We start from the raw sequence: 24,499 nt of genomic DNA on the forward strand, positions 1-24,499 counted from the left end.
TAAGTGTGAGTGGGTACATTTGGGGGATGTGGTAATTCATTATACGATTTGAAATATTTTTGTATTTGTTTTAGATTTTCCATAATTAAAACATTTAAAATATTAAAAGGGGGCCTCCCCGGTGGTGCAGCGGTTGAGCGCTGGGTTGCGAAGCTGCCCGCGGCGTTTGCAGTGCCAGTTCGATCCCCGGCTGCTCCCTGGCCACCGGAGGAGGGTCCCACATGGCACGCAGTCCTCCCTGCCGCCCGCTGCTCCCCTCAGCAGTGTACTTTGGCCCTTCTGCCTGCTCTGCTCCCCACTTGGGCTCCCCTCAGCAGTGTACTTTGGCCCTTCTGCCTGCTCTGCTCCCCACTTTGGCTCTGGTGAGTTCTCTCACCCTCCCCGCGCTTCTGACTGTACCCAGTGCTTGTATAAATAAATAAATAAATACATAAATAAATAAATAAATAAATCTTTAAAAAATAAAATAAAATATTAAAAGGAACAACTGGTAATAGTCAAGTCATAAAGATAAAGGAAACTATACTGTCCCTCTGTGAAACAACAGGCTATAAAATGAAGGTTGGGGTGATTATCATTTCCCCCTTGAGTACAGTGGTACCTAAGGCAGTCCTTAGGTATATGTCCCATACAAACCTTTGACAATAATAAGTATTAGACACACATTTGGGAAATGGAAACTAACAAGATACTCAGAGAAAACAAAGACTAATAAATATCATCACTTCAGGGCCATTCCTAATGTAAATAATTACCATCATGGAGAAGAGATGGTTCCGCCGGATCTGTCGATCAGGAAAGAAGACGGCAGCCCCATTGAGAAGGGTGTTCCTGACTTCTTGTTTTAATATCTCCATAGGCACAAAGTCTCCATCCACTCTATCCACCACTGATAAAAATGGATAATGGGATCAGTTTTAATACATGCCTTTTATTCCCTTACTATATATATGTACTTTAACAAGTCTAAACTCACTACTTTCCATTTTGTAGTTAATGCTAGAGCGATGAAATATTTCTGCACAAGTAGTGCAAGTAAATTATTTTTTTGTTGGTTTAACATTTAACTAAAGAAGACTATATATACTTGATTTTATTTCATTATTTCTGTCCCCTTGAGACACACTTGAAATAGCCTTAAAGTTAATTTCAGGGGGAGAGAGGGCCTAATGGTCTAAGTTAAAGCACTATTGAGTGTTTTGATGGTAACATACATCTGAGGAGGTAGGAACCTTTTGTCTTAAATCGTATACAGTATTATAAACCAATGTTAACACACATACACACACACAAAAAACAAAAAACAATAATTAAAGTAACTTCAGATGGTCACGTGTTTTATCCCCATTGTGATTACAATCTCTATTAATATATCAGCCTTATCTCAGTGTCATAGCTGAATCATGTGATAACAATTATTCTCAATACAACACAACTGTATATCTGAAACCAGGAGGAAGCTGTTGTTAAGAATTCCTAAACTCAAACTAATGAATTCAAAAAGGAATCAAAGGAAACATTTTCCAAAGAAGCTATCTCTTTCTGTGCATGCATGATAATGGGACCCCATTCTCTACAGCAAAGGCCTTGCTGACCACATTAAGGAAGAAAATCCCAACCCCTACCATCACATAAGTGTGTGTAGAGCTCCTTGGCAGCCTCCACCCGTCCAGGGCTCTGGCTGGGAGTCTTTGCCCCTTCAGAGGCAGCTGGCACGTCTCCTGGCAGCACCGAGAAACAGCTCTGGAGGAGCTGCAGAAGCAGAGTTTGAGCACAGACACATTCTTCTCTCGAGCTATAGAAAGAGATGAGAGAACAAAAAGACAAGTGGCTTTTACCCTACAAAGCCAAACAGCTGTCTATAAAGGATTATCCTATAGACAGTGGGTTTGATAAAAAGAAAACCCACTGAAAGGTAGAATGGAAAGAACATCGTACTAGGTAGAATCTGAAAATACAGTCCCCACCTGACTCTGCCACCGTGAGCAGGAATGCATTTCTGTTTCTATATCTGTAAATTGAAGATACTGCTATAATACTTGGCCCACTTATCTTACAAGGTTGTTTAAGACAATCAAATGAGAAAATAGTGACGAAGCACTGTCCAAATATTTTCAAGAAATAAAAGGTGTTATTTTTAATAATAACCAAATCTCTCAAATCAAAACAATATAAACTAGTGGGCAGTTTAAAAACTTAGGAGAAAAAAATTGTCAGTTTAGAATAGTAAGACTTAGTTTCTTTAGTTTTGTTTATATGATTTTCACCTTTCAACAAATTCTGACCTACTTTTGCTTTAATTTATTGTAAAAATTCCAGAAGATCTGCAAATCAAGACCCGCGAAGTCCAGAAAAGATTTATATCTTAAGTGACTTTCCTTCTGCTGCACCTAAAAATTATAAAACCAGAAAAAAAAAAAATTGAAAAATGCATTTCGAGAAACTTGTAATGGCTCATTTACTTGTCGTTGTTAAAGAAGGTAGCTCCATGTGGGCAAAATTGCCATATAAATGATGGTTACTCTTAACTACTAAAAAGTCTGTGAACAACTATTTGTGATGTAAAACTTCCTAAACTATGTGCAAGTATATGTGCAAAGGTATACACATAACGCATACATCCAAAAAGAATTCTGACTTCAGCAATACCACACCTGCAACATAAGTGGGTCTTTACTTGCTGATGACGACTGTCCAGGCCTATAATGAAGTATGTTTTGACTCTTCCCTACAAGTGGGTTGAAACAGCAAATCAACTATAAAATCCCCTGCTACTCATAAGTATCTCCACTTATTTTCTCTTTCTACTGTAATGGGAAAGACTGAATAACAAAGACCAAACCATCTATAAATTGAGTCACCAGATTCCACACGTGCCCTGAAGCAGAATTAAGGTCACAAGTGGACACTGTTTTATACACACCCGAGAGGGCGCCACCACATTCAGCCATGTTCTTTATGATGATGGCTGCAAGAACCTTCCTTTCAGTGAATTATCACTGTGTTTTTAATTGTGACTGTAGAAATCAGTATTAAAACCACAAATCTTTTCAAATCCTGACATTATTTTGGTACATTAAGTAGACAGAATTACACCTCAGTAATAATTCTCCTATGACTTACAGAAGGTGTAAATTCTATAAACTTGTTTTGTCTCCCTAGTTTACTGCCAGCAACCACAGCTAGTGTTAACAGATCTTTAAGATCTAACTATAGGTCTATTCTAAAAAACCTCATTACAATGGCCATAAGCAACTTAGACTTTCACTAACTGATACATAAATGCCAACGTAATACTCCCCTTAGCCTTTCAATATCATCACAGCAGCATGAAGCCTCCACACTCACTCATACTACATAGTTTCACTGGGTGGTATTCATTTCCCTGAACACTGTCATTTATTATTTACTGGTCCCAAAGGAACAAAGTCTAACAAATAAGGAAAACACTACCAGATCATGGGCAAGCTGCTGGATAAACTGAAGAGTTTTGAGGAGGAGCGTGGCCCCACAGACACTCTTTTCCGTGTCCTTTCTGCATGGAGCACAGGCAATGCTCTGTTCTGCTTCTGCTCTTGCAGGTCGGAGGTACCCACTGATGCTCAAGCCTTGAACTCCCAAGCGCTCTGCCGATTCTTGACGGGTGCAGAGGAACTTCACCATCAAATACTATAAAGGAAAAGATGGGTTAAAAGAAAGGTACTCAAGCCCTGGATGTTGCTGAAAGGGAGATAAAAATCTTTCCGGTAAGGTCCCCCTATGACTTCAATAATTTATTAGGTACCATTTGGCCTAGGGACAAAAAATTTTAAGTCCAACAAACAAAAAAGACAATACAAATGCTGAATGAAAGCTAAAGAATTGGCATCACTTCCCCTTCAAGGCAAAAACAGGATAGGAAAGGATGAGTAAGAGAAGTACATCTGCTTTGAGGCACAGTCATTCTGAAACAGAAATCAGATGTATTATGAAGACAGTCAATGTCCTAAAGAATCACTCAAAGCCCCCACATGATAAATGCTGTACCCATGCACATGATATCATGTGCTAAGAGCCCAGGACACAGCTGTGTCTGCTCAAAGACAAAGTCATTTTCAAAGGCAACTTCCATGCAAACTACCTACTTATTATAGTGAAATCTCCTTTGTCAAGGACCTTTCAGAATCCATTATTCTACTGTATAAATATTTACTGAGTACCTATTGAGTATAAGCCCTAAAGATAGTTCTTATTTTCTTACTTAAATTTCTTACTAAGATTTTCAATAGAGGTCAAAAAAATTTAAGTGGCAAAATAATCACTGTTTCTTTCATAGCTATGGAAACACATTTCTTACACATTTGTGCCATTCTCTCATTCTGAGATGCCTGCTCCACACCATCTGGGCCTGGTTAAAGGTGATGGCTGACTCAGTGTTCAACTCTGGGCACTGTCCCAGCAACAGGAAGCTCTCCCTAGCAAACTCCAGGTGTAGTGAGCTATCCTACCTCTGGGCTCCAAGAGCCCTGGGGAGTCCCTTTCTCACAGCCACATCAGTATCTTATACATCTGCCTCTCCTCTAGACTATGAACTTCTTGAGGGTCACAATCATGTCTGATTCACCTCCAGGATTCCAGTACTTTCACACAGTAGCTCCAAAAACAGAGAGTAAAAGGAGGGCAAATGTCTGAAGGCCATGATTCACTGATGCTTACTTTGGCAACTCTGCACTGTTGCAACTTGACATCCGCTTCATCCCACTCTTCTTCCAGCTCAAACCAGCCAATAGGATCATTCTCTCCAAGGTCATCAGATGAGCAACCAATCCTGCAAACAGAAGGATAATCACAAAAATGTTCCTATTTCTAAACTCTAGGATGTAACAAATCAGGCACTATTTAAAAGGCATTTACCTTATATATCTATGACCTATTAATTAACAATCTAAGACTGGGTGTTGCACTTGGTACCTCTTTAAACAGATAAGGTATTTTGTGATGATTTCCTCCCCACTTTTCAGCCTCCTCATCTATAAAATAGGGACTATTATCAGTTCTACATATAATCTGGGAACTAAGGAGAAAGTTTGCTTCTCTGGATAACTCTCCTACTGAAGAATGAGACATGATGTCAAGGCATCTTAGAGGATCTACCCATGAATGAGGTACAATATAACAATGTAAGCTAGTAGGTGCTACTGGAAAGATCCAAAGGAGAGGCAGGTTGAAAGTCAAAGTTTTCTTTCCCTAGGTCTGGTTAATGTATGTATGACCAGTCTGAGGTTTGGGCCACTTGCAACAACTAACGGGTAAAAGCTGGGAAGCTTTTAGATCCCAGAGCTCCAAAAAAGGAAAATGTCAGCCTTCATAGGTCTCAGTATTCTTTCCTAAGCCTTAAGTCCTTCCAGGAAAGCATTCCAGACTAGAGACTGAAGAAGCAAAACTGTGTGCCACCTCCTCCCCTTTTTTTTAATAGATACATGAACACAAAGTACTCCCTTTTCAGGAATTAAATAACAAAGGAGAAAAAAGCAGACTTTCAAGTAACATTCCTAAAACATTACACTGCTTAGTCTGTAATATAGCTAATAAGCTAGCAATACATGAGTATTCTGTATGGATAAGCAAACAGAGGGAATTGTGGCAAGAAAAGGAAATGACAAAGGACCCAGAGAAGGTGGTGTAATAGAGAGAAAGTTCTCTTCTTAAACATAAATGTTTCTTAGCATAATTCATTCATGATATAGTTAACCCTAAACCCAAAGGGACAGAGGTATTCGCTCCTAGCCCTAAATCATGTCAATGAGTTTCATCAACATTGCACATTTAAGGACTTTTAAGTTCATTCTTTGGGAAACATCAAGGAAATCTTTCATACAGGGAGCTGGCAGGATGTCAGAGAGCAGAGAGAAGCAACCTTGTTTACTAAACCACATGGAGACGGGGTGGAGAAAAGAAAGCTGAGTATTAGTCCTCTTAAATATGCACAGTCACCAATCAGCTGGTCGTGAAATCTGCTGACTGACCAGAGTATGACCAGAGAGAAATTGGAAGAAAAAAAAAAAAAATGGCAAAGCAATAGATCCATGCACATGAATTTTCTGGTTCCCAAACTGAAGAGGGACTGATAATATGTAGGCCAACTAAATCAGAATTGCAGAGTAATTCAGGCAGGAACCAGGAGCTAAAATCACCAGGAGAGTAGTAGGCCTGCAATTAGGTTTAAAAAAGAAAAATCATCCTATACAAGATGTGAAGGGGCTGTTTAATAACTGGGTTAGGAAAAGAGATCTATTTTAATATATCCTACAAGCGGGATTTAGCTGCTTAAAAACAAGTATAATATCTACCTATTGTTAAAATAGAAAAACATCTATAAATAAGTATACAAGCATACCTCATTCTGCTGCTTGTCGCCTTTTTTTTTTTAACAAATTGAAATGCCAGCAAAAGATTGCAACTAGCTGAAGGGTCAGATGATGTTAGCATTTTCAGCAATAAAATATTTTTTAATCAAGCTATGCACATTGCTTTTTTAGACATAATGCTATTGCACATTTAAAATGTGCATTGGGAAACCAAAAAATTGTGTGACTGGCTTTATTGTGGTGGTCTGGATCTGAGTCCACGATATCTCCAAGGTGTGCCTGTATGTTTTATTTGTGATGGGAGGGAGATTTTCAGGAGTGAGGGAAAGTTCTTCTAATTCATTTAGAGGGTTGAAGTTAAGACCACTGAGTCAAAATCACCAGGGTAGATTTCAATTCAACATATTCCAATTACTAAAGTGCCTCAAGATTCTCCATCATTAAAAGTATTGAAGATGCTGTATGTACACATAATATGTATATACTTTTAAAAATGTGTAGGTTACAGCTTGATAAAAACTAGATTAAAAAAAAGAAGGGAATGAAAAGTGAAAAAAAAAAATTACTAAGAAAGAGTTGAATGACCATTCCTCAGGGATGCTCCAAAACATAGTCCAGCAGAGAGTGGGAATTATACTAGAATAGACAGAATTGACAGAATCAGAGTGGCCTGGCAAGCTTGTTCTAGAAAAATCTTAGGCCCTACCCAATAAATCAGAATTTGTGATTTATATTTAAAGTTTATATCCAACCACTATGAATCAATTTTTGTATTTTTCTTTTTTGTTGAATCAATATTTATATAGATTTATATTTAAAGTTTAGTATTATAGTGCTGAATGATAGTTAAAGGCTTCTACTAATAGCAGCTCCCCACTACCTGTCATATACAGTAGCATATACCTCAAGTCTAGTAAGAAGGCATGTGATACTGTCCAAGATCAGCAATGTCCTCTGCAGCTAAATCCTACACCTGAGGGCCTCCTTGGTGGTGCAAGGGGTTAAGCACCACACTATGAAGCAATCCGCTGCCTCTGCAGCAAGAGTTTGATCCCCGGCAGGCCAGGGAGCAACACACATGGTGCAGCAGACCTCTTCTGTCTCGCCCTCTGCTCCCCTCAGCAGTGTTCTTTGGTTAATCTGCCTGTTCTGTTCCCCATTCTGTCTCTGGTTAATCCTCTCACTCCCCACACCTCTGGCCTGTACCCTAGCTCTTGTATGCATAAATAAATAAATCTTAAAAAAAAAAAATCTTATACCTGACACCCTTCACCCACCCAGCTCTCATACAAATCAAAACTCCCAGGATTCACTAACACCTAAGTTTTCTTCCTGCTCCTACAGTCACTCACCATGTCCCATTGCTCCCAACTTCTAGCTGTCTCTTAAATCACTCCCCATCTTTCCACTGCTATTGCTACTCTAGTTGAGGACACGCCCACCTCAGGTGTTTCCTAGATGAGAGTGACAGGCTCCTCACATTTCATTCAGTCTCCAAGCTTGCTCTCCTCTAGTCCATGCTCACATAGCACGATCCAGATAATAACAATAATAATACATCTCCTCCTACTTAAAACTCCACAACAACATGCTCCACCCCATTCCTGCCCACTCCCCAAGCCCTGCACTGCTTTAAGGATAAAGTCTAAACCCTGAAACAGAAAAAAACAAAACAAAAAACCTGTAACAATTGGGCCCTTTTTCCCTAAGTTGACAAGTTGTTATTCAGCACCTACTATGTATGCCTAGGGCTAGGCTTTATGCTTGTGAAAGAGCAACGGACAAGGATATTAGAGCAACCCGTGCCAAGAGTTTGCATTCTAGTGGGGGAAGAAGCAAATAAACAACTGTAATTCCAAAATCACAGAAATATGAAAATTACAGCACTTAGAAAATTGAAATCAGTAGTAAAAGGGGAAAAGATTGCTGACACTCATCAGCAATGAGTCACGTTAGCAACGACAGTGAGCCACTGCATCTCGTACCACTCCACCTCACATGCAGCTCTAGAACACGAGACTGGTCAGTTCCTCCAACACGCCACACTTCACCTCTGACTTCGCACAGCTGCTGTTCTCTGCTCAGGAGACTCCATTCACTTTTTTCATGTAGCAAATGAACCCTAACTCATTCTTAGTTTTCATGCTTTCTCCAGGAAGCCTTCCTGATCATGTGCTCCAGAACCCCACCTCTCTAGCATTCATAACACCATGACATGACAAGGCTCACTATCTGTCTTCTAAGCTAAACAATAAGCTCCGCTGAACAGAAACTGCCAATTTGCTCATTATGGTATCTTCAGTGCCAAGCATCAGGCTTGATAGACAGTTAATATTTATTAATATCTTTGATGAAAGCATGAATAAGAACAGAGAGGTAATTTCCCAGTGACTAGGTAAGACTGAAGACTAGGTAAGACCTCTAGTTGCCCATAACTCAGGTGTGTATCCTTACCCAGAGTTTAAACCTGTGGGTACCTGATCACAGAAGGGACTGAGAAAGAGTTTACGAACAGATTAAGATATAAAGATGCTGCTAGAAAGCAAGAATGCTCATGGTCAGTGAGGATGGGTTAGTGGCACTTTTTCTATATAGAACATATTTTACCAATAAGACAATTTATACAATTTTGCTAACTACAAGGATCTTTACTCTGCTCCTTTACCTGCTTTTTACAAATTGCCTGAACTCCTGAAGCTTCCATTTGTCATATTTTTCAAACCTTTTGAAGTGTTCTTCTGCATGGAATTTATCAGAAGATGAGTTATAAGCAAACACCAACCCACACTGGGCACCAATGCCCCCACGTCGAACCTAGAAACAGAGAACTAGATAAAGTACATCAAAGGAACAGAAGTTCTGTGGTTATTTTGTGTCCAAACGATATTATTAAACTCAAATAGCTTAAAGCACAATCAAACCAACAAAATGATATTTCAAATACACTATGTCCTGGAAAAGTATGAAAGCTGTTTCCCAAGAAATGATTCCTAACCTTTCTCAACCATTATACCAGACCATTCACAGACTTAACAATGGATTCATCTTTGTGTCCCTGCCCTCTGCTTACACAGAGTAAATAATCAATAACTGTTCAGTGAAAAGCATGGGCCTCTGAAATACAATCTTATTTTTAAAAACAATAGCATCACTGCTTAAAGAAGGTAGCATGAGAATTACCATGATTCTGATCTGTGTAACTTGAAAAGCAGATTCAGTTCCTGTAGAAAAAATAGTACTTGCTCTGGTTTTTCCTGTCTCTGTAAGAAAACCTGTAAAAAGGATAAACTAAGGTTATGATGATGCCCTTATTTGTTATAACCCTAAAAACTAAGATAAACAAAAGCAAACCATATCCTTTGAGGGAGTTACTATTATATCTAGGACTTTTGTGAAAATTAGAAAAAGGTTTCCCTTCTAGACACGTGCAACCCTACTAGTAAGCCCTGTGGTAACAGATCACTCACTGGTCAGGTTTACTCTCTTCAGGGCACAATCTTTGTAACTATATAAGCTTCCCTGCTCTGGCATAATAATAAATAAGTAAAAACTTTATAAAACTTGTGACCCTAACTCACAGACAAAAAACTAGACATCAATCATGTTTCTGAGCCATTCTTAAACCATGACTGATAAAGGCAAGCAGGTTTGGAGACTAAGGGAGAGATTAGCTTCCAGAATATTCTATCAGAGACGATTGTGAAAGACTTGAAATAAACAAAAAAAGATTACTGGGTGTTCTGTTTAGCATACTCTCTTGCTTACTTCCACCGTGCTTTGTCTCTGAGTTATTTTACAATTCTGGAAGTTGTAGAATAATGATATTAATGCAAATGATTTTCATCCACAGAAACAAAAATTATGTTCTATAGAAATATGGTTGATTATTCCTTATGAAACTGACCAATTTTTCTATCTGTAAATTACTGTCAGCATTCTTAGTGGTCTGTGTATTTTATGAATTCTCATTTGAACTGTTTGTAACATCTTACTGATTCCCTCTCTAATTAATAAATAAAATGTTTGACATGTGTTCATCTTGTTTGTATGATAGTCATGATTCACCTTTTTTGTTGTCACTATTTACCCTCTAATAATTCACAAAAACGTCCACTGCTAGATCTGAGGCTACCTTTTATCTTTCAAACCTCTGCAAATAATATCATTCATACATTTGTTCAAGTTAGCACTAACTAATCATTCTATCTAGGACCTGAATTGCTCTCAATTATTCTGCCCTAGATAAAAAAAATAAAAGCAAGTTCATGCTCTTTATTTCATTACACTGAGCTCAAAAGAACAAAAAGGTGTGAAGTTGAATCTTTGTAAGGTAATATAAAAAAGTTGTCATCAATCATTGTGACCAAGAAAATCAAATCCAAAGGAACCTTCACTAATTCAGAGAGAAGCTATTATATGATCTAGTTTTCTCAAACAATTCTGAAGACAATTTTAAGAAACTGTATACCCAGAAATATACACAATTCCACTAACAGTAATATTAAAAACTGCACCAGTTATTCAACCTTTCCCCACAGGTCTGGATATAATTCTATCATAAAAGTGAAATACTGCCTAGAAATGAACCAATTAGCACTATTAATTTGTCTCCAAGTATCAAAAGCAATAATTGTCACTAAGGAAAACAGCAATGGTTCAGGAAGCACAGCCAGCTAAAGGACACCTGAAGAATGTAGATCCTGAATACTTCAAAAATCTGTGTAATTTCACCGAGCTGTCTAGTAACACTCTGTGGTACTTTTCATTCAGTAAAAACAGATCCACCACTCACCATCCCTAGTCCATGGTTCAACAAGGAGGTTTTCAGGTCCTGACTTATCTTCTTTTCCTTTCACGTCACAGGCCTGAAGAGTTAACTGAAGAGGTTTACCTAGTCAAAGAAAGAGAGAGGCTTAAGCAAGCATTACCAAAAATGAAAACTAGCATGCACATCAGGGAGAATGGAGTGCCTGTGACCACCCATGCTGCTGACCAAAAATTCACCTGTTTAAGAACTAAAAATAGAGAAGGAGTATTATACAGAAGTTCACACGGTCCTTTTCTGTTTTCCTGAAGAGACAAAATAAAGCTTACAAGAAGTCTCTAAAACAACCACTTTTCAGAAAAAAGCACATTGTAAGATAGGGATTAAAACCATATATTCAATAAACTGGAGGAGAATTCCTAAGATACAGCTTTTAGAAACAATAATGAATTTCACTGTAATTGCATTTAATTATATGCATATATGTGTATATAGTTAGCTGTTAGCTAAAGGGCCACATATATTTAAGTACATCATAGGATTTTGGCCTAATTTGTTTAAAATACTTCTGGGCAGGGCCTCCCTAGTGGAGCAGCGGTTGAGCGCTTGGCTGCGAAGCTGCCCGCAGCCTCTGCAGCGCTGGTTCAATCCCCGGCCACTGGCGAGGGTCCCACATGGCGTGCAGACCTCTCCTGCCATGCCCGCTGCTCCCCTCAGCAGTGTGTTTCGTCAGTCTGCTTGTTCTGCTCCCCGCTCTGGCTCTGGTGAATTCTCTCTCACCCTCCCGTGCTTCTAACTGTACCCAGTGCTTGTATAAATAAATAAATAAATCTTTAAAAAAAAAAAATACTTCTGGGCAAATTTTGAAAGTCTTAAAAGTTATAAAAATCAACTTCTGCTATGATACCTGAAACTTTTCTATTTTCTTTTATTTTAATAATATAATGACTACTCATTAATCTACAGCTCAGCCCAGAACTAGAACATTATCAATGAACATTTCCCCTAAGCATCCCTCCCCTATTCAGTGCTCCCTGTCAAGTTATTGCTAATCTGAATTTAAAATTTATCTGGAGACTACTTTCCAGGCACCACACAGTCCTCCCACTGAGTCATGTCTGCTATGAGCCCTCCATCCCTCCAAAAAATTACCTTTCCCAAATTAGGGAGGAAATTCAATTTGTAAGACATCGGTTGTCTGACTTAAAAAATTAACCAGGGCCTCCCTGGTAGCACAGCACTATCAAGCTACTGCCAGCCACTGCAACAGGAGTTCGAACCCTGGCCAGGGAGCTAACCCACATGGTGCAGCAGACTTCTCCTGTCTCGCCCATTGCTCCCCTCAGCAGTGTATTTCTTTTTTTTTTTTTTTTTTTTAATTCATCTTTTTTTTTTTTAATTTTTTTTTATAGAGGCATGTTTTTATTTATTTATTTGTTTGTTTGTTCGTTCGTTTTGTTTATACATGCACTGGGTACAGTCAGAAGCGCGGGAGGGTGAGAGAATTCACCAGAGCCAGAGCAGGGAGCAGAGCAGGCAGAAGGACTGAAGTACACTGCTGAGGGGAGCAGCGGGCGGCAGGAGAGGTCTGCGCGCCATGTGGGACCCTCCTCCGGTGGCCGGGGAGCAGCCGGGGATCGAACCGGCGCCGCAGAGGTCGCCGGCAGCTTTGCAACCCAGCGCTCAACCGCTGCGCCACCGGGGAGGCCCAGCAGTGTATTTCAATGGATCTGCCTGTTCTGCTCCCCACTGTCTCTGGTGAATCCTCTCACCCCCTGCGCCTATGGCCTACACCCCAGTTCTTGTATGATTAAATAAATTTTAAAAACTTAAAAAAAAATTAACCAGAAAATAAATTATTAAGTCATATTAAGGCAAGGTACAAATATAACAGAAATATAGTAATGCCTCTATTACTTGGTACTTGGTATAGAGAAACTTTAGCACTGGAGACTGGAATGGCAGATAAGTCATTCCTCGCATGCCAAGTAACTGCAAGGGCTCTATGTAGAGAAGGATGAGGAGGCCCAGGCTGAACCAGTAGAAGGAATGCTGTTGGGCCAGGAGGGGAAGTAGTGCAGACTGAATTATGTCCATAAATGGCCTTCTCTATAACTATCATGGGGATGTCAGGGAACTAGGTTTTGCACTGTGTCTGGGCTAGTTCCTTCTTTCCTACAGATGAGAACCCAACCTCCTTGGCTAACACAATGAGATACTCTGCAGTTCACCAAAGATGTCTATAGCCAAATGGCCATCAAAGCTAAATGATTAGGCCAGTAAATTCTGGAAGTATATTCGAGTAGACACTCAGGAAATAACTGATATCTACCCTCTCCTAGCAATACCAGTCAAAGAGGGTATGTTCACCCAGGAATTATGGTATAATTATAACAACCTAGTCCGCAAACTTCCCTAAAAGACAAGATGCCAGAAGATGCCATGCTGATGGTGGCTTTAGGGTTTGTCCACATAAGTCATTTACCATATTTCAGGAGCAGGTTCTGCCTGACTGATGCCATGGATGAGATGAGGGATGAGGCATCATAGTGTGTGTCCAGGTGGTCAGTGATGGTGCACAAAGAGCTCAGCACTTTGGCAACACTTCCTCTTGCCAGCGCAAAAGCCAAAAGAGTCAGCTCTACCTCTGGGGTAGAACAGCAACTATAAACAAAAGAGCAAAAAACTTTTCACTTAAGAACATGCAAACCCCATGTAATGATCACCATTAAGTAAAAGTAACCTGCCAAATACTTTATATATGTTTATCAGAAATACTTTTTGAAGCTCCTCAAGACAACCTAAGAAAATCTAATTCAACCCAGGGAACTGGAAAACTATATCCTCATTTCTGCAAACTTACTTTATAAGTATTAAATAATAGTATCAATTTTAACAAGCCAGATTTAATAGGTACAAATAATTAAGCTGTTGCAAAAAACCCCTACTACCAAGAAGCCTTGGGTAATGAGCTAGCCAGAAAATTAAGGATTTATTCTAAAACGGTCCAGATGACTCAAAGCCTAGTTTTTGTTTTTGTTTTTTCCTAATACTGTAACATCCTCAGGACTCACCTAGACAGATACTCTCTGAGTAGCCCCACACCAACTGATTTTTTATCAAGTTATCAATGTGCCCTTTCCTAGTTCTAGAGACAACCAGCCTTGTTAGAGCTGAGCACAGGACAAGCAGGTCCTGAGTAAGGCCACAGGCTGGGGATATAAGTAAACTGAAAGATTTTACACTTTGAACTTTGAGATTTCTGTTCTACCTGAATTAGAGGACTACTCCCCTCTTGCCCTCAATTGCCAAGGCCAAGAGATAGTGCTAGATAATGGGAGTTAAGATGGGCAAATTAGCATTCACTTCCTCTTCAGCCATTTTTAGAGGTGATCTTTAAAAGATTAAGACTTAAAAAAAAGAAGAGAAAGATTAAAGAAAAAAAAGAGTTAGCAAGCATATATACCCTCCATTCCCCTCAAAGAGGTTACCTCATCAACCTTGATTTTTACCTAGTAATCCTTATAAGGAAGCTATCCACTTCCTCCAGAACATTGGGAGACAGGAAAGTTGAGAAATCTGTAGATCCTGGTGAGAGGGAGAGTGGAGGCATGTGCTGCAGTGCCTTCCTAGAAGTGCAAAATGCAAAATCAGAACAAACCCAGGCAGACAAGAATAAATTACTAGAAGCATGTTTTGATTAATGCCTCATAAACAAACAGATAGTGCTCCTACAGAGACCCTGATACACAACATAGAACAGACTTTCCCAGGAGTCATGGGACTAAGTACTTCAATAGGATTTCCTTATTTTTGTTCCCCTTTCATTTAAGTTTTATTTCCCTCTGTAAAAACTCAACTCCTTAGAATCAAGTATTCATTTCAGTTAATGTGAGCAAAAGACATACATACTCTACAGAAAAACCCTTAAATTCTCAGAAAACTTGACCTCAGAGGCAGAGCTGTTTAAAAATTTATCTTATATGTAGAACCTTATGGTCTAGGGTTTCTAAAATTGTGTCATGAGTTTTATTTTCTCCTAAGCAAATCAGTACCTACCAACTTCTGCTGCCTGTGTTTCTTGGTCTTTCTACCTTAATATCAACTGTGATGTTTTTCTTTTTTTGTCACTCTTAAGTTTATCTTCAGAACTACCAACAGTCTTACCACCTCTAAACTAGCAGTCATCTAACAAACTCATGCAACAAAAATTACTGTGTCCTACTCTGTGCCAGTAACTGTGCTATATGAAAATACCATGAACAACTTAGAGGTATGCATGAGTACAACAAAATATAATTCAAAATTCTTGCAAGAGAAGTAAGTCCTGGTAACATAATGTACAGCACAATGACTGCAGTTATTGTTGCATTGTATATGTGAAAGTTGCCAGTTGAGTAGAATTTAAAAGTTCTCATCACAAGAAAAAAATACATAACTATGTATAAAGATGGGTGTTAACTAAATTTATTGTGATGATCATTTTGCAATATATACATTTATCAAATCACTATGTTGCACATCTAAACCTGATGTATGTCAATTATATCTTGATTTTTAAAAAACACACAAAAATCTATAGTTGATAGCCATTTTATAACAGTAATAAGAATCCCTGAACAATTTTATTTCTACATTTCAAAATAGGAACAAAACAGCAAGGCTAACATTGTGCCAGCTTCCATTCTGCTTTAATTTCTTTTCCCTTCTATACAATGAAATGCATCAGCTCATAGCTGATAGGATGACTAAAACATTATTAATGGCATCTAATACACATGTCATGGTTTAATGAATTTATTTCCACTGATACAATAGTATTTCTTACTATTCTTCTTTATTGATCTTTTGTTCCATAATGTTTAATTTTTAGAACAGTTATAGAACACTGATCTTTCGGGCCTCCCCGGTGGCGCAGTGGTTGAGCACTGGGCTGCGAAGCTGCCCGCAGCCTCTGTAGCTCTGGTTCAATCCCCGACCGCCAGCGCAGGTCCCACATGGTGCACAGACCTCTCCTGCTGCACCTGCTGCACCCCTCAGCAGTGTATTTCATCAGTCTGCCTGTTCTGCTCCCCGGTCTGGCTCTGGTGAATTCTCTCACCCTCCCACGCTTCTGACTGTACCCAGTGCTTGTATAAATAAATAAATCTTTAAAAAAAAAATTAATATAAATCCAAAAGGACACTCTTCCAAATAACTGACCTGTAATCTTCAAAAGTGTTACAATCATAAAAGTCAAGGAAAGACTAAGGTATTTTTCTATATTGAAAGAAACTAAAGAGACATTGTAATAAAACACAAAGTACGATACTGGACTGGACCTTTGCTATACAGGCCATTATTGGGACAACTTGCCAAACTTGAATGGGCCCTGAAGATTAAATGGTAGCAATATATAACATTGTTAATTTACTGATTTTTGATGGTTGTAGCAGCATGTACATGTTCAGAGGAAATATACTCAGGTATTCAGGGATGATGGGGTATTAGGTGGGCAAATTACTCTCAAATGACTAAGGAAGAAACCAAAGGTCTTTGTATTTTCTAGCAATGTTTCTCTAAGTTTGAAATGGTTTGAAAAAATTTTTTAAACAGGAGGGAAGAAAGGGGTATGGCAAAATATTACCTTTCTGATCCAGCACTCCCAGCAATGTTATTTGCTGAAAAGTTTTATTTGATAGCAATAACAAATCCTGAAAGACATCTAGAGGACAAAACACTAGTCATCTCTTCTTATCTGATATTTTGATAGCTTACACTAATAATTACTATACTTACATAAAATACTAACACTGAATAACTAGTGAAGTTAGTTCTGTTTGCCTTTATGTTACTAATGGGTCTTTTCAGGAGGTTTTCAAGGGTGCTCTACATTGAAATAGTTTAATACCTCTGAAAAGATTTTGCTCATGAGTGAAAAGAACCCTCAACCTTGAGTTCAAACACCTACATTCAAACTGCTCCCTCACAGCCTGGTTAAGTATCATCTCAGGGAAGGTCATAATATTCTTGTCTATAAAATGGGGACTTTATACACATAGAGTCCACCACATAAGTAAATAACATGTAGCATCTGAAAGTGCTTTATCTGCTATAAAGTGCTGTATAAATGTTCCCCAATAGATAGACAGGGAGCAGGAAGAGCATGTGGACCTCCTCATAAGACTAGTGCACATAGTAAGTAGGTGAAGAAGGGGGCTACTGAAAGAACTATGTGAGGAGGAGCAGGGAGATGGAAGAGGCCTTTCTTTTTTAAAGATTTATTTTTTTATTTATTTATACAAGCACTGGGTACAGTCAGAAGCACGGGAGGGTGAGAGAATTCACCAGAGCCAGAGCGGGGAGCAGAACAGGCAGACTGACGAAACACACTGCTGAGGGAAGCAGCGGGCGGCAGGAGAGGTCTGCGCGCCATGTGAAACCCTCCTCCAGTGGCCGGGGAGCAGCCGGGGATTGAACCAGCGCTGCAGAGGCTGCTGGCAGCTTCACAACCCAGCGCTCAACCGCTGCGCCACTGGGGAGGCCCAAGAGGCATTTCTTTAAAACCTATGGAGTCAAAACATCACTGAAAGAAAGAAGCAGCTTGAGGCTGACGACATAAATAGGAAACACAAGGGCACCTATGAATAAGCTGTTGTCCAGTCTCTACAACCAATGATCAAAGATTGCTCAGAAACACACACAAAAGCGTTAGAGTGAGTGCACTTTGCCAGGACTGGAAAGCAAAAAGAAATACTTACTGAGTGTTGTGCAGCACTGTCTGGACAAAGGCGGAATTTGTCTCCATGGATGCCGTCACCAGAGATGTCAGCAGAGACCAATACCATATTGCAGAAGCATCTGAGACTGAGACCCCAATCTTTTTAACTCTCTGAAAGCCAACAGCTCTCAAGCCATGAATTCTAGTGTCACATCCATCGCTAAGACAACGCTTTATGTTAATCTGGACATCTGTCAAGTGCGAACAACAAATTCAGTATTAGATTGATTTTTCAGTTCAGCAAATGTTAGGCTCCCAAAACTAAAAGCAAAATAACGATTCACATCTCAAAAATAAAATTCTGAAGATATACTTTGATGACAAAAGTAAATAATGGGGTGCAATGGAGCTAGTACATAAAAAACATGTCAGAAAAGCATTGACCAATCTAAGAAATCGTAATAATAATGTATAAAATTAAGAGAAGATTATATCTTTACATCACAAATTTTCTTAGGAATTTATGAGTCTTGAAAATAAACACATGGGCCTCCCCTGGTGGCGCAGCGGTTGAGCGCTGGGCTGCAAAGCTGCCCGCAGCCTCTGCAGCGCCGGTTCAATCCCCGGCTGCCAGCAAGGGTCCTGCCGCGCCCGCTGCTCCCCTCAGCAGTGTATTTCTTCAGTCTGCCTGTTCTGTTCCCTGCTCTAGCTTTGGTGAATTCTCTCACCCTCCCGCACTTCTGACTGTACCCAATGCTTGTATAAATAAATAAATAAATCTTTAAAAATAAATAAATAAACACAAAGCATTTTCTAAACCTGTTTAAATACATGGTAAAAGAAACGTGTAGAATTTTTCCTAGAGTTCTGAAATTTTGATTGAGTTATAAAACAGTAGTTGACTAATAGCAGTTGTGAGAATTTCATTTTAATAATCAAGTTTAAAAAGATGACATAGGGCCTCCCCGGTGGCGCAGCGGTTGAGCGCTGGGTTGCGAAGCTGCGCGCGGCCTCTGCGGCGCCGGTTCGATCCCCGGCTGCTCCCCGGCCACCAGAGGAGGGTCCCACATGGCGCGCAGACCTCTCCTGCCGCCCGCTGCTCCCCTCAGCAGTGTACTTCGGTCCTTCTGCCTGCTCTGCTCCCCGCTCTGGCTCTGGTGAATTCTCTCGCCCTCCCGCGCTTCTGACTATACCCAGTGCATGTATAAACAAAACAAACAAAGAAACCAGCAAACAAATAAATAAAGCATGCCTCTATAAAAAAAAAAAAATAAAAAATAAAAAATAAAAAAAAAAATAAAAAGATGACATAGGCATGACTCACTTTTAAGAAAAGTCAAAAATTCTTATCTGGATTAGAGAGGAGGAGGTAAGAAGTTAAAAAGGACACATTTTAGAGAAAAAGCCACCAAACTGTGAGACAGCAAGGGTCTACTCCAAAAGCTTAACTACTTCTTTGCCTAGGGGTGAGACACAAAGACTATCCAGACTACCCCATAGGCCTCATTTCCTTTGAGCAAAGTAAGAACACTTCTTTTGGAAAGCATTAGCAGAAATCAGACCAAACATGAAGCTCCCTGATGAAATAAGCCTGGAAAGAAATCACAGAATTGTGATTATTTCCAAAATGCTACATGTGAAAGCAAGGCTATAACAGCATAAAAAAGGAAACATGCTAACTGTCCAAGAATAAAGGTCTGGTAAAAATTAAGGCACATTCTTGTAACACCAAATAAAAGTGTGTATGAATATATGATATGACAACATGTTAAAAATTTCAAAATAGGGCCTCCCCTGGTGGCGCAGCAGTTGAGCGCTGGGCTGCGAAGCTGCCCGCTGCCTCTGCAGTGCTGGTTCAATTCCTGCCACCAGCGAGGGTCCCACATGGCACAACAGTCCTCTCCTGCCATGCCCGCTGCTCCCCTCAGCAGTGTATTTAATCTGTCTGCCTGTTCTGTTCCCCGCTCTGGCTCTGGTGGATTCTCTGACCACCCCCCCCCCCCGCCCCGTGCTTCTGACTCTACCCAGTGCTTGTATAAATAAATAAATAAATCTTTTTTTAAAAAAAAATTTCAAAATATCGTAATTTTTATAAAAAGGACAAAAAGAGTGTGCGTGTATGTGTAGATGTGATACACACAAATACATAAACATAAGAACTGGTCTGGTAGAAATCACACCAAGTTATTCACAGTTACAATCTCTGGAAAGTGGGCTTTTGAGTAATTTTTGTTTACCTACATTTTTCTAGTTTTAAAATAAGAAAGAATAAATATTTTTTATAAAAAATGAGTTTTGGGCCTCCCCGGTGGTGCAGCAGGTTGAGCACAGTGCTGTGAAGCTGTCCGCAGCCTCTGCAGTGTGGATTCGATTCCTGGCTGGCCAGGGAGATGCCCACATGGCACGGCAGACCTCTCCTGTCATGCTTGCTGTTCCCTCTTCAGCAGTGCTTTCAGTCTGTCTCCCTGTTCTGCTGTCTCTGGTGAATCCTCTCACCCTCCCGTGCCACTGGCCTGTACCCCAGCTATTGTATAAATAATAAATCTTTAAAAATAAATATATAAAAATGTCTATTTTAAAAAATAAATAAAAATGAGTTTCACTGCCTTTCTATAATTTTTAAATGAAATAATAACCACTTTCACACATATCATAAGAAGCAAATTAAATCTCAAAAGAAAAGCTAACAGCTTTTCCACTGCAGAAGTGTTCCTGCTAAAAAATTTTACTTCCTTCCTCCCCTGATTATCCCCTTATTTGGAGGGGCAAGATGTATCTTGGTTACTCACAGAGCTGACTGATGTTGGCATTTTCCAGCAGGGTCACGTAGCCGGTAACGTTACTGGGAATGTGCACATCCCGGACTTCCTGAAGATCGCCAGCTCTTCTGCCCACAGCTACTGTCACCTGCTGTGGCATGTAGCTCTGGTCAGTGGAATCCACTGCAATGGATAGGTGCCTAAGCACAACATCTGGCTTCATTTTTAAACTGGAAAAAGACACAGAGAACAGAAACTACAAATGTTTATATAGGATGAGAACTGGCAAGATGCAAAAGTCCCATCCCTATGATCTTATATTTGATATACTCAAAGACTGATTTTCCTACTGGCAGCTCACTTGAAATGCTGGCTATAAAATTTCAAAGTCTTATGGCCTTTCCAAGTCTCAAAGAAAATTTTTCAGTTTAATATTTTTCTTCTTGAGCCTCCCCAGTGGCGCAGGGGTTGAGCGCTGGGCTGCGAAGCTGCCTGCAGTCTCTGCAGCTCCGGTTCCATCCCCAGCCACCGGCGAGGGTCCCACATGGCGTGCAGACCTCTCCTGCCGAGCCCGCTGCTCCCCTCGGTCCTTCTGCCTGTTCTACTCCCTGCTCTGGCTCTGGTGAATTCTCTCACCCTCCCGTGCTTCTGACTGTACCCACTGCTCGTATAAATAAATAAATAAATCTTAAAAAAAAACTTTTTTTCTTCTTTCCTTATGAGCTATTAGCTATTAGTCCGACAGGCAGGAAGTATAAAATGAACATTCTAACAAGTGTCCTTTAACTTGCAAAAAGCAAATTCTAAACTACACTCAAAGAATTAAGTATATTCTCTCATCTATAAATCAGATGGCTAAAGTTTATGAATATCCTCTATGAGAAATCAAGACAATCATTTCTGTTTTTATCAACTGAAGTTAGTCCATTCTCTGAAGGGATGGGAGAAAACTAAGATAGCCACTTCAGAATATCTGGAAATACTTGTACACTCTATCAATTTCCCTCCAAGAATCCTGACCATTCCATTCCTTCATCTAAACTCACCTACTCAATTGTGTACAGATTTTTTTTAATGCAGAGGAGACCTTAAAAAGTAAAATCACAACTGGTTGCCCCTTGCAATACTAATTTTCCTAAAAAAAAAAAAAAAAAAAAAAAGAAAGAAAACAATGAAAAAGATCTGAAATCTATATCATACTATTAGTCAAATGCTTATCTTCTCCTTAAAATAACAAATAAAGAAGTTTTCCGGGCCTCCCCTGGTGGCACAGCAGTTGAGCGCTGGGCTGCAAAGCTGCCCGCAGCCTCTGCAGTGCCGGTTCCATCCCTGGCCACCGGCGAGGGTCCCACATGGCGCGCAGACCTCTCCTGCCGAACCCGCTGCTCCCCTCAGCAGTGTACCTCGGTCCTTCTGCCTGTTCTGTTCCCCACTCTGGCTCTGGTGAATTCTCTCACCCTCTCGCACTTCTGACTGTACCCAGTGCTTGTATAAATAAATCTTTAAAAAAATAAAAAAGAAGTTTAAAATTAAAAAAAAAAGTTTTCCAAGTCTATGATCATATGAACCCATGATTTTATATGATTTCTTCTACTAAAAGCACCTTCACAAGTAGTCATTTACAAGAAAAAAAACTAAGTTCAGCAGAAAATATTCCAAAATTAAATGGGATAAGAGAAGGAAAACAGGTAATTTTCTTAGATTTTCACTCAAAAATTGATATTATACCACCCACCGGATCCAGTGTGAGCGGGCATTGCCATCTGACTGCCAGTAAGATGATGTTTCTCCATTTGTCATCTTATCAATGTCCGCAGGATTGGAAGAGGTTTCTATATAAGCATAGCACTTTGCTACTGACTTGAGTTTATCCATCTCTGGGCTTCTAGTTAGATCCCCAGGGCCTTCTGCAGAGAAAAACAGATTTTATTATATGACATCTCTTTCACAAAGGAAAAAAAAAATCATTTAAAATATCTAAGAGAAGGGGCCTCCCTGCTGGCAGAGGCATTAAAGTCTCAGTACTATCAAGCTATCGCCAGCTAATGCGACATGAGTTTCATCCTAAACCAAGGAACTAACCCACATGGCACAGCAGACCTCTCATCTCACCCACTGCTCCCCTCAGCAGTGTATTTCAGTGGATCCACCTGTTCTGCTCCCCACTCTGTCTCTGGTGAATCCTCTCACCCCCTGTACCTCTGGCCTACACCCCAGTTCTTGTGTGCATAAATAAATAAAATCTTTTAAAAATCTTTACTGAAGGTCTTTAAAATCTCTTTTTATAGGCTCCAAATAAAGCAGATATTGGCCAAGAATTGCTTTATTAGTTCATTACAGTGCAATACTTAAATCACTGATATATTTACAACTATACTGAGAGAAGAAAATGATGTCTTATAGTTTGAATTTACATTTCTTTAATTATGAGTGAGATTTTCTAAGCTATTTGTAAGTCACTTGTGCTTTTGAGTATGACTTGGTTCTACCCTCATCCATTTCCTACTGGGTCACTAGTTTTATTAATTTGTATACCTTATATGCACTATATAATGTATATGTACAGACATATAAAAGGTAATATTTACTGATGGCTTACTGTGAATCAGGCACTTCTCTATATCCTTTCTATGTATTAACTCATTAAGAGATGAGGAAACCAAGGCATCAAGATTTAAGATAGAATCAGAGATAGCAAAAAAGCTCAGGGAGTCATAATTACAGTTGACCCCTGAACAACATGAGGGTTAGGGGCTCCAATGCCTCCTCCCAGTTGAAAATCCAGATATAACTTTGACTCCCCTAAAACCCGACTAGTCAATCCTTGATATCCTCAGAGGGCTAGTTTCAGGACCACCGCAGACACCAAAGTCCTCGAATGTTCAAGTCCCTCTAATCACCCCTCCTGAATAAATGCTCCGGCATCTGTGGATTCAACCAACCCACAGCCACATATGGTTGAATCCCTGAACACACAATGGGCAGAGAGGAAAAGATCCACATGTAAGCTAACCCTCAAAGTTCAAACCCATGTTGTTCAAGAGTCAACTGTCTTTTTGTTCCCTATACTGTCATGTCTTTTGATTCCGTTTGTATCTTTTACTGTACAGAGCTTTAAATTTTCATACAGTCTAATTTATTTTTTTAATTTTTTTTATTTTTAAACAATATTTGCTTCCCCCCACCCCCTCAGATTGAGTCCCCATAGAATTTCCTTCCCCAAGGTACCCGTGTACCATCATCACAGTCCCCTGTGCTCCTCCCTTCCTCCCTCTGATACCTCTCCCTCCTCCTCCCCTGCAGGATGTCTCTGATTTATAATTGTCTTGTAAAGTCTAATTTATGATAGTTTCTGGGTTTTCTTTTCCATGTCTGGATTTTTATAAAGCAGAACTATTTTCTTCTTGCACTCTTCTTTTTAACAATCCTCTTTTTATTTGAACTTTTTGATCCAGCTGAAATTTATTTTAATGAATGGAAAGGGTTAATGGGTCATTTTACTTTTTTCTCCAAATGACTAACCACTTGTTGGCTAATTCACGTTTCCATCCTGATTTGTAATGTTGACTTTATCTGGTACTACATTCCCACATGTACTTGGGTCTGTTATGTTCAAGGCACTTGTCTATTCACATTATCCTGTTTGTTGCCATCACTAAACAAGTGGTTTCCTTTATTTATTCAACAAATACTCATAGTATATGTACTATGTGACAGGCCCAGTTGCAGGTGCTAATGATAAGGAAGCAAACAAGACAGACAAAATGCAAGTAAGTGATAATACTACTAACTTCAGATAATGTTAAGCGCTGTTTGGATCATTAAGCATGCAAAAGTGATAGTGACCAGAAGGTGGGGAAGGGTAGAGGTTAGAGCATTAATTCAACAGGGAGTATTGAAGAAAGGCCTCCATGAAATGTCATCTTCA

At 39.6% G+C, this 24,499-nt stretch overlaps 1 protein-coding gene across 4 annotated transcripts in view; it reads right to left on the reverse strand.

The window, feature by feature from the left end:
* The window catches only part of ZZEF1 (zinc finger ZZ-type and EF-hand domain containing 1), a 111,270-nt gene that overhangs the window by 65,640 nt on the left and 21,131 nt on the right, over positions 1-24,499 (reverse strand). For 3 of the 4 annotated variants that reach the window (XM_037494384.2, XM_037494386.2, XM_037494385.2), the window contains exons 4-16: positions 22,307-22,478; positions 20,602-20,801; positions 17,853-18,063; positions 14,625-14,741; positions 13,598-13,776; positions 11,140-11,238; positions 9,528-9,619; positions 9,013-9,161; positions 4,696-4,807; positions 3,454-3,669; positions 2,290-2,390; positions 1,626-1,795; positions 756-889 (exon numbers count right to left, since the gene is read on the reverse strand). In XM_037494384.2, the coding sequence (XP_037350281.1) occupies positions 756-889; positions 1,626-1,795; positions 2,290-2,390; positions 3,454-3,669; positions 4,696-4,807; positions 9,013-9,161; positions 9,528-9,619; positions 11,140-11,238; positions 13,598-13,776; positions 14,625-14,741; positions 17,853-18,063; positions 20,602-20,801; positions 22,307-22,478 (1,952 nt within the window). Of the gene's footprint in view, positions 1-755; positions 890-1,625; positions 1,796-2,289; positions 2,391-3,453; positions 3,670-4,695; positions 4,808-9,012; positions 9,162-9,527; positions 9,620-11,139; positions 11,239-13,597; positions 13,777-14,624; positions 14,742-17,852; positions 18,064-20,601; positions 20,802-21,974; positions 22,092-22,306; positions 22,479-24,499 lie in introns of those variants that run through there. The other variant, XM_054689048.1, reaches the window with a different exon arrangement.

The sequence above is a fragment of the Talpa occidentalis genome, unplaced genomic scaffold, assembly GCF_014898055.3.
Source record: "Talpa occidentalis isolate TD23 unplaced genomic scaffold, MPIMG_talOcc4v2.1 talOcc4.7, whole genome shotgun sequence".
Classification (NCBI taxonomy): domain Eukaryota; kingdom Metazoa; phylum Chordata; class Mammalia; order Eulipotyphla; family Talpidae; genus Talpa; species Talpa occidentalis.